General features: G+C 49.6%; 2 protein-coding genes across 4 annotated transcripts in view; one reads left to right on the plus strand and one right to left on the minus strand.

Moving 5' to 3' along the window:
- Positions 1-3,605: 3,605 nt before the first annotated feature.
- Positions 3,606-4,333, plus strand: LOC119305506. The gene is made up of 2 exons (XM_037582005.1): positions 3,606-3,828; positions 3,938-4,333. Exons 1-2 carry the CDS (start codon positions 3,621-3,623, stop codon positions 4,156-4,158), a joined length of 429 nt encoding a protein of 142 aa, XP_037437902.1. The 5' UTR covers positions 3,606-3,620; the 3' UTR covers positions 4,159-4,333.
- A 2,104-nt stretch (positions 4,334-6,437) lies between these two features.
- LOC119336486 (sphingoid long-chain bases kinase 1-like) overlaps positions 6,438-10,234 on the minus strand; it is a 9,501-nt gene continuing 5,704 nt past the window's right edge. For all 3 annotated transcript variants that reach the window (XM_037608535.1, XM_037608536.1, XM_037608543.1), the window contains 4 exons: positions 9,490-9,636; positions 8,452-8,551; positions 7,408-8,357; positions 6,438-7,302 (listed from right to left, as the gene is read on the minus strand). In XM_037608535.1, coding sequence (XP_037464432.1) covers positions 7,150-7,302; positions 7,408-8,357; positions 8,452-8,551; positions 9,490-9,636 — 1,350 coding nt within the window. In that variant the 3' untranslated portion in view covers positions 6,438-7,149. The remainder of the gene's footprint in view (positions 7,303-7,407; positions 8,358-8,451; positions 8,552-9,489; positions 9,637-10,234) is intronic.

The following is a 10,234-nucleotide window of genomic DNA, read 5'->3' on the forward strand; positions in this document are numbered from 1 at the left end:
GGGCCGCCGGACGTGAGGGCGCAATCTCCGGCTCGAGCTTCACGTTGTACCCTGCCCCATTGATCCAGATCTGCACGGAGCCACGCAGCTTTGCCGGCGCCCAGCAAGCAAAAAGCATGTGCACCGGACCCGCACGGATCAGGGACATCTCGTCCACCACCAGCGGGCGCCCGATCATCGTCGTCGCCGCCATCAGCCTCTCCACCCGACGCTGCTTCGGTGGAATGCCCCACAGCTTCACCCACACCTCCGGCATCGACAACGCCTTGGGTTCAGCAAGGGCAGCGTCCCGGATATCTGCCGTGATGTTGTTGATGGAGAGGAAAAGCTTGCCGCTGCGTGTCGCCATCCTCAACATGGCCGGATCAGGAAAAGACACCGAAAAGGAATCAGCGTCAAAGGGGGTGACCATCCAATCCCACTCGCCCTCGAAGAGATGCGTGAGCTCCTTCTCCAGAATCTCCTTGGACAGAACCCCCGGCGCCACCGAGACCAGCGCCGCGTTGACCCCCAGCAAGCCTGTCGACGCCACATCAGCCTTCTCAGGGTACTAAAGACAGAAAAATCCCCCGCCCGCGAACACATGCCCCATGGATTGGAGCATCAGGGGCTTGTCCCGCGAGGGGCAATAGGCCGAGGCGTGGCCCTCTTGGCTGCAGATGACGCAGAGCTGCTTGAAGGCGCATTCATTTTGGTAATGGCCCGTGCGCCCGCACCGAAAGCACTCCGGCCCCTCCGCCTCTTAGACAGGGATGGGTTTCGCCGCCGTGCCCTTGGAGGAAGAAGGCTTTGCCGGTGGCTTCATCGCCGGCTTGTGCTTCTTTATCTTCTGCTTGGTGTAGGGGTCTCCGACGCGGTCGCCGCGGGACGGGAGGAGCGACTCCTTGCACTTGAGCTCCAGCCCCCTTTTCTTGTACTCCTCCTTCTTCTTCTTTTTCCGCTCCTGCTCCTTGAGCCACCATGGAGGAGGAGGCCCCCAACCACCGTCTTCGCCAGCCCGCTCCTCCGCACGAATCTTCGCCAGATCCCGTAGATTGCGCTCGCGACGCCGCTTCGAGCCCATGACTACGACCTCAGCGAAGGATCGGTCGAGGGGAGGGGGATGAGCGGGAGAGGAGAAGGAGCGAGCAAAGCTGCCGAAGCGCCGCACCTCAGCTGCGGTGGCTGGAAACCCTAATGAGCAATCCAGGGCGCCGCGGCGGATCCACACCCACTTATATATTGGGCGGCCACCCGTGGGCCTGGGCTCTGGGCCGGGGAAAAGGCCTGGGCTGCACCGCAATGGCCCCAGCCGCCCGCACCCCACCCACCGCAGAGGACTCTGATTGGGCCGAGCTGACCGAGCGTCCCACGACCGCTACCAGGCCCGCCAGCCCAACCTGGTCGCATGTGCCAACCCTAGGCCAGGGATCGGGCGTCTCCGCCGCCGCCGCCTGCGTCCCGGCCAGCACCGCCGCCCCTGCCACTGGCCCCGGCGCGGGCCCCGAAACCTGCCGGGTGGGAGCCGCCGCAACCGCGACTGTCACTGCACGCACGGCCTCCCGCACATCCAGCGGCCGCGGCGTCTCCGCCACGGACCGCAGCGATGCCCTCCCTGGCCGGCGAGCACCGCGGCCACCAGGCGCGAATGCCTGGTGCCGCCCCGCTCTGAGCGAGCCCCCAAGCTCCTCAGCACGGGCCACAAACTCACCAAACGACGGCGGCGCCCCGCCACCCCGCCGAGCACCGCCCCCGCCGTCCTCCGCCTCTGAAACCTCACTGTCACTTACCTCCGAAAGAGGCTCCCGCCCCAGCCCAAAGCCGGCGGCGCACCCAATGCCGGCGGCAGGGGGCGCGTGCCGGTCGCCCCGACGCCCGCACCTCCGACCAAGCCTCCTCGTCGTCGCGGCCAGCGGCACCTGCCGCCCCGCCAGCCTTTGCGCCGCACGCGTCGCCAGGCCGTACCAGAGCCGAAGGAGCCATCCTTACTCGCCAGGCCTCTCTCTCTCTCTCTCTCTCTTTCTCTTTCTCTCTCTCTCTCCCCCTCCCTCCCTCCCTCCCTCCATCCATCCATCCCTCTCTCTCTCTCTCTCTGCCTTTATGCGCTAGACCATTTCTTAGAGTCGCCACTTTTGTGACTGATGGAATGATCTTGCTCTGTGCTTTCTAAATTAGTCGTTGATCATCTGGTTGGGTGTTTCCTCAACCTATCTTTGCTTTCTCTTTCAGCTCTACCCCTCTGGCTGTACTTCTCCTTGCTGTCTATCTTCTCGCCGCTGTACTCACTGATGTACTTAACTTATGAGCTGAAATGAAATTGGGCGCTTGTTGGTGCCTTGCTTTGTTCAAAAAAAAAAAGAGTTGCCACTGACTGTCTTCTATTTATGCCAATGATAAGTGTTACTAGTGACAACCACCTATCTTCCCGTCAGAGATGACCAACCATCGATGGTTGTCCATGTAGTTTAGTAGGCACATACACTTTTTGAGATTTAACTTTGATCAAGAATTAACCCAACAATATGTTGTTTATAGTATACAAAATTGATAACATTAGATTCAAAATTTGAAAATAAATAATCAAATGGTGTAATACTTTTTGGCATATAACTCATATTTAATTGTTCACGGTTGAAAAATAATAACTCATATGAGATGGTTGTGTGCATCGCTTGATGCAGAGGCGAGGAAAATCCTCCTTTAAAAAAAAGTTGAATCTTAGAAACATAGGATGAAGACAGTAGTGTAAGGGAGGTGCTAGGCGAAAGTGTTGTTATGCACTCAAGCTCATGAGCTCGGGTGAACAATAAAATCCGGAAAAATGTTAAATATTCAAAAAAAAACTGATTTTTTTTGGCACGAAACATTGATCTTTTTCAACATGCATGCAAAATTTTGCTACGAAATCACAGTCGTGTAGGTGTGAGAAAAAAATTAATGCTTCAAAAAGACTGCTATTTGGAGCATCGTTTTTTTTATCCATGCCTACACGAATGTGATTTCATAGCGAAATTTCGTACACATGTTTAAAAAAATCAATGTTTCTGCAAAAAAAAATAGATTTTTTTAAAAAAAATTAACATTTTTTCAGATTTTACTGTTTACCTGAGCTCGTGTGCAACAGCGGGGCAAACTAACAGACGTACCGAAGTACTGACCAAGATCACAACATGTGGGCACCATCACTTCATTGCTTTTGCCACTGAAAGGAATTTATAAAACAAAAAGGGTTGCCTCATTGGTACATGGTACATTAGGCATATAGATGGATGATGTTGAATCTTACTTGACCAGTGAAATCCGTGCACTATGAATTTATAATGTCGAAATCGAGCACACAATGCCAATGCCATGAATTTTAATCCTCCTTATCTACAGGTAGCAAAAGCACGCTAGATATGCGCGTCCAAATCAAGCAATTATACAGCAATAATAACCAGCCTTATTACAAGTTGATGCCCGGATAACATACACTATCATTGTCATTGCTAACGACCCACGCACACTTGCACGTACAAAAGCAGCAAACAACCGTATCGGTTTCTAATCGCTCACATGTACTTGCCGCCGCTTTCGACCAGCTGTCCTCCTCGTTGTCAGAATGTCTGCTCATCTTCTTTATATATCACACCGCGCGCACCATGGCCAGCATGCACAGGGCGCCAAGCCATCAGCTTGTCACCTTCCCGCCCGTGCCCGAGCAGAACACCGGAACAGAGCAAGCGAAACAAAAGCTAATTAAGCGACCCATGGCCCAGGGAGGCGATGCCGCCGCGTGCCGCTGCAGTCTCCCCCTGCTGCCACTGCCACCGCGCCTCCTCCTCGTCGTCCTCGTCGCCATGCTCACCGGTAAGCCGCGTGCAACCGCAAGCTCGCATGCAGTGGCGAAGCGCGAGCTGCATGCATCGCTTGAATGTGTGCATGCATGCGTCTGATGTGGCGTGACCCGTTTTTGCAGTGGCTTTGGTGGCGGCGCCGTCGGCGAGGGCGGCGTGGGTGGAGGACTACCCGTCGGGGGTGCCGTGCGGGGCGACGATCCCGGTGGAGCAGTGCGACCCGGGGGACGCGGCGGCCAACAGCGCCTGCATGGACGTGTGCCACTACGGCGGGTGCCGCCGCGGCGGCCGCTGCGTGTCGCTCGGCTTCGCCAGGGGCCGCGGCTGCCATTGCAGGTGCTAGCCTAGCAGCGCGGCAGCTTCCATGTTCTTGCAGTTCGCCAGCGGTTCTTACCGGCCTTTTTTCCCCTCTGTGTGTATTTGAGTGGTACGATCTGTGCAATATCACGTTGGGTGTTTTCACCTGCGCACTCCGTGGCTTTTGTTTGCTCCTGCGTTTTTCTGCATGCACAGCCTAAGGCCAATGGGGTCACTATCCGTCTCAAACTGAATTTAAACAAACTGGACAAATTTCATATAAACTAAACGGTTTCTTTTAAATTGGACCAAGTTAATACTCCCTCCGATCATAAAAAAGTTTCGCACCTTTGGACTAAAGGTTGAACTAACCTTAGTTCAAATTGTGACGCTTTTTTCAGATCCAAGAAAGTAATATTTTTGACATATTTCATTAACAAAAGCACATGTGACATTATTTTTAACCTAGTCTAAATCTCCCTATGTTGTGGAGAAGTATGTGTTCCACGTCCTATTCTTTTCATGTCCGTGAGCTCTGAGAAGTGAAGTTGCGGGTAATCGACGAGGGGTAAAGTAGGACATGGGACACGGAGCTACCCCACATGGGGCACGAGACGTGCCTATGTCTGTGTCCCACCTCCTACTCTTCTTCTTCGGAGTCTGCCGTATGAATGTCACCGGTCGAGATGAGGTCCACGATCAACGTGGATGGGCCGGTCTTGTGGTCGTTGCGGCCAGGCAAGAACCACGCGGACAACGCGACCGACGCGGAGCTGGTGACGTAGGCAGCAACATTCCCGTCCATGATCGCTTGCATCGCCTCTGCGTGTGCCTTCGCATCGATCTTCGTGAACAGGGTGTCAGTCCCTGCAGTAGGATGGCAGTCGCCATCGCTCGTGGCGGCTTTCGCGACGTTGTGCATGGACAGGTACAACGTCCCCTGCTCATCCACGAAGCCTAAAGTTTCCGCGACCATGGCCACGACGCCATGCTCGTTCGTCTGCTCGACGATGATTTGTCCCTCCCCGAGCCGGTGCTGCTCGAGAAGCCGGAGGTTGTATCGCTACTCCTCTTGCAACATCCAGAGCGCGGAGACCGACCGTGTAGGTTGTGTCCGCTCCTCCTCTGCCGCCATGACGGAGTCGTAATGTGCCTGCGCCATGATGAAGCCAACAACCCGCGTGGGAACCGCTGAGGGCTTGGCCTCATCATCAGACGCCTCCTGCATCGTGTGGTCATCATCCTCTTCCTCCAAGCTCTCCTCTAGTGAGCTTGCAGGCAGTCCGGCCTCTATGTGCCACGCACGTCGGGGACTGCCTTCTCATGCTTCTGCACCGATGAGAGCTGCTTCCACCGTTCCACAACACTCTGCCAGTCGCCATCATTGCGCCAGCGGTCATGGATGAAGGAGGAAGGAGAAGCAGAGGTGGTGCAGTTTGGGTTGTGCACAACCGTGTCTATATAGTGGGCGTCCATCAAGCGAAGCAGTGGTTTGAATGTGGGCGGTGGGGCGGTGAGTTTCTCGGATGGTGCACCTATTCTATGCCGGGTAGCTGGCTTCCATGCAGTAGAAAGCCGTCTCGTGTCGTCGCCCCGTCTGGTCATGTTGCTCCGTAACGGCATTGAACGTGGCACGGAGAGCAAACGAGCGGACACAGCGCCGGCGGTGCTCTTGGCCAGTGTGTTCCTTCAATGTCCGGCATGTTGCAGAGCGGTCGTATCCACTCTAAACCAGCATGAATGTGGCGCGGGACGATTGGAGCAGTCGCATAGGAGAGGCAAGTGTCTGCACGGGGAGGGGTTTTGAGTGGGACTGTTTGCCAGACACGTACATGGCGGAGGTCCAGATAAAAAACACCCCTTGATTTGCGTCTGATTTGCGATAAAACTGACTCGTGGACAAATACGCATTGAATGACAAAGTGCATCTGAACAGCTTTGTCCGAACGTTTTGCGGGCTATTTGAGGGTCTGTGTTGGAGATGTTCGGTCTCTTTTTTAGGGAAGAGTCGCAATCGCCACGTGCCTTTTGTTCGCTACCCCTTTTAGCAACCTCCAGCTCGTGCTAGCTACCAACTGCGTCCTACAATTATATCAAACCAACGGTTCTATATATCTTTGCCAGTGATGGTTTCCGTACCTAAATAAAGATTTCAATGATCGTGGTTGCCAGAAGCGTGGCGTTTGTCGGTTTGTCCAACGCTTTACAGATCTTTTTTTTTAATTAAGTAGTAGTAGTATAAGTTTCAGACATGCAGTGGGTTGTATGATCCTCGTGAACGAAATGATAAAGCAGGCACCATTCAGTTCTTTGCGACCAACAATGTCACACTATCAAACCATGCTGTTTATTCCCCAGCAGAGAACAACACATAGTACCACATATGTACCTGCAGGTTTATCTTGACAAAGATTTATGATCCAACACGTTATGACAGACAGCTGGGACAAATTACAACTCAATACATCACACACAAAAAAACTATAGGTGGAAAAGCCAGCAGCACCACAAATATCTTCTCTCCTTTTTTGGTTCATCCAAATCCTATACTATACCGGGAACATGACACGATAGAAATCTGTTCGCACTTTTTGTAACGAGCTGATCAGGGACATAGCATTGGGAGTGTTTTGTTTGTCCCTCTAATGGGGGGTGACAAGCATCAAGTGGCCGGCACCAGGGGACTCCAAACAACCGCACATACCAGGGGTGGGCACCATGCTCTTCCGAACCAAACCGTCCCCGCAAATACACTGATCAGATAGATTGCTCTATAACACTTCCGATACCAGCCAAAGAAAAGGCTAAACGAAGAGAAGCGCAACAGGCTGCAGACCAGATAGGCTTTACAACTCTTGGATAAATGTCACCGTATGGCACTTTCGGCCATCAAGCGCGAATGTACATCGCTGGAGTTATATGTGCCTGTCTGTCAGCGAGGCTGTTCTGGATGCAGAGGTAAAAAGAACAAGAAAGTTGCCGGTTGTAGGTGTGAATTTCCAGGCAGATATAGTGCTGCAGGGTTATGTATTTACAGTTACTGTACAGGGTTTTTGGCTGGCCTACCGATCAAACGACTTTGCTGAGGTAGCAAACTGCACCGGACCTGCCCCTTGACATGGAGGAGCTCCCCATCAATACCACACCCATCATGTGTATTCGGACCTGCCTTAAGTCTCACGGATCGTACCTGAAAATAAGCACAGCAGTTTGTCAACTGAATGAAACTAGAATTGGATGGTTTTTCCTTTCATGAGTAAAACTGGATGCTTGAGAAAGAGGAGCCAAATCACACCTTTACATATTCCACGTTCGGAAGAGAAATGTGTTTTCCAAACTGCAAAAGCACCAAAAACCTTAATAACCTTAGCCTCCCACTTCCACCAACCAGCAGCAGGTCCAGACAGTTGTCGTCATATTCAGCCTTGGGAGCAACAATCTGGGAACTTAAACTCTGCACAGTCTTGCACGAATGGTTGCATACCAATACACCAAGATAGCGCCCTTTCCTAATGACCCATCTTTCATCTAAGCTTGGGACTAGTTCCTTAGTGAGACCAAGCTCAATGTCATCTGATGGACCATGTAGCTCGATAGGAGTTTCAGGTTCCCAATTAGGTTGATTATCCCATTTAGGCTCCAGATCCCACCTGGGTCCTGTATCCCACGCAGGTCCAGGATCTGAAACTGTGGATGATGTGTCTTCTTTATCATGTGTAGTGGTGCCCTTAGAAGGTTTAGTGTCATTTGTAGCAGTCAAACCTGGCCATGCTTTTTCTGTCCTTGACTTTGATTTGGATCTTCGCCAGCTGGGAGTTGATGCCTGAGGAGGGAGCAATTCTTCTGGTTCCTTGAAAGTACTTGTCCTCCCTAATGACTGGCGTTTTGATTTCGGATCAAGTGCACGCACAAGTTCAGACGGTTCATTATTAGCATGTGGACTGGAAACCTCCGGTTCTCCCCCAGACATTATGCTCGTAGACATGATTGAATCAATGCTAGACAAACTTGAGGCACGTGGTAAACATTCTGCTCTCGACCTCTGAACTACATCGTCATAGAGGTCTGACGTATCGACCTTTTCTTGTCCCTCCACAATTTTATGCCCAGCACCATCAACATCTGCTACTGGAAGATACTCCAATTCAAAACTGTACTTTGGCAAGCACAGGAATTTCAGAAAACCAGCAACAATGTAACGGAGAGGACCAAAACGCTTCTGGTATTTCTCTGAGAGTTCAAGAACTGCAGCAGATAAATGGAAACTAGCTTTAGTTCAAGAAGCTAATATATATTTGAAAAATAAAAGAAAATTCCTGAAAATTCAAGTATGTGGTACCATCGCTAACAAAGCCAAAATATGATACTGTTGTGCCAAAATGCGTAGTCCCACTCTGAATCCATTCAACAGAAAAAACATCGATAGGTGTAAAACCTCCCTGCAACGAACAAACAATTTAATGAATATTATTACTTTGACTAGATATTATATGAAAAAACATAGACAATAAAGTTGCAAGCACAATAATTAATGGTATCGACACTAAACAATTCAAATAAGAATAGGGTAGCATCTCTTAGATGAAACTACATAGTCAATAGCAAACATGACATACAGGCTCAACATATTTTCACTTCGTTAGCGTCAGTGTTAAGACATGGTTGGGTGTTGCTGGCAACATGACAATAACACAGTAATGCAGAATTGAAAAAAAAAACTACATAGAGGAGCGTTATGGCCGTATTAAGAGTGGAGCTGTGTTGTATTTTTGTGTGGGTCCATGGTGGAGGGGTCTCAGGGAAGCCTAATGAACAATTACAAAGAAGTAACTCGCATGTGACCATGTGAGGAAGATGTACTGTCTAGCGGTCGCTACCTGCCTCATATAAAAAACATGAGAAAAGGTACATCATAAGAAAGGCTCAACAATAGGACATGCTGTAGTCACGTGAATTTGGGTGAAGGTCCAACAGAACAGCTAACATTAGGGCAGTGACATACAGAACCAGACAAATGGAACCATAGGGAGGGCAGACAATTAGAAATGAAAGAAGAAAATTATCTGTAAAAGAAAAGAAACAGAAACAGAAAGATATTTGGGATACTGGCATTTCAGTGTACAGACACCATTAACCACAATTGATGAGATTTAGCTGAACCTAATTCACGATTAAATTGTTTTACATCGGGGAACTGAATCCCTAAAGGTGTATCTATGAACATAATCCTACCCAACATGATGAGTAACATTTAGGTTCTTTAACAACTCTTACTTTTTAAAATGCAACGTCAACAAATTATATGCAAAGTTGCAAAGAGGAGTTAAACATACATAGAAAACCGTCAGTAAAACTGAACAAATGAAATGTTCTTTACCCTGACAATGGACAATGCTGCAGAAATTGGATCTTTAACACCCAAGACTGTCCAAACAAGCGAGTTATCAGATCCTGCAGGTATTATACCAATTGGAACAGAGCCTGCCTCAATTTGATCATCTCTGCACAGAAGACCATTGAGTACCTACGGAATATAAGTTGATTGTTGCATCAGGACCTGTAGTTAGCACTTAGCACACAAATATCTATTTTGACAACAGGGAGAGGATGAGTTCGGGAAACTACCAAACAAACAGGCTCCTTGAGTGCTCATGGAAATATAAAGGTTAGAGAGTAGTAAACATACATGGCCCTCAAATGTTAAAGATTACTCCCTCCGTCCGGAAATACTTGTCATCAAAATGAATAAAAGGAGATGTATCTAGACGTATGTTAGTTCTAGATACGTCCTTTTTTATCCATTTTGATGACAAGTATTTTCGGACAGAGGGAGTAGTATTTAGTTGGTAGTACTACTGAACAATTTAAACCTTCTGCGTATCCAAAACCCAGCAACTTTGTTCAATGAACTCAAAATTGTTGTTGTGGCATAGCAAAGTAGAATATGGTGTATGCAAACTTTTTGTGCCCCTAGATAAAACCCCTGAACCTAGTAATTTCCAATCGGGTGGGTTAAGTTAGGGAGCTAAAATATTGATAACAAAATAAAGGTGCAGAATTTCTTTCAGGGTATTGTGCCAACCTCTTTGTTGTTGGTATTACTAATAAGAGTGTGGATTTTG

The sequence above is a fragment of the Triticum dicoccoides genome, chromosome 1B (assembly GCF_002162155.2).
Source record: "Triticum dicoccoides isolate Atlit2015 ecotype Zavitan chromosome 1B, WEW_v2.0, whole genome shotgun sequence".
Classification (NCBI taxonomy): domain Eukaryota; kingdom Viridiplantae; phylum Streptophyta; class Magnoliopsida; order Poales; family Poaceae; genus Triticum; species Triticum dicoccoides.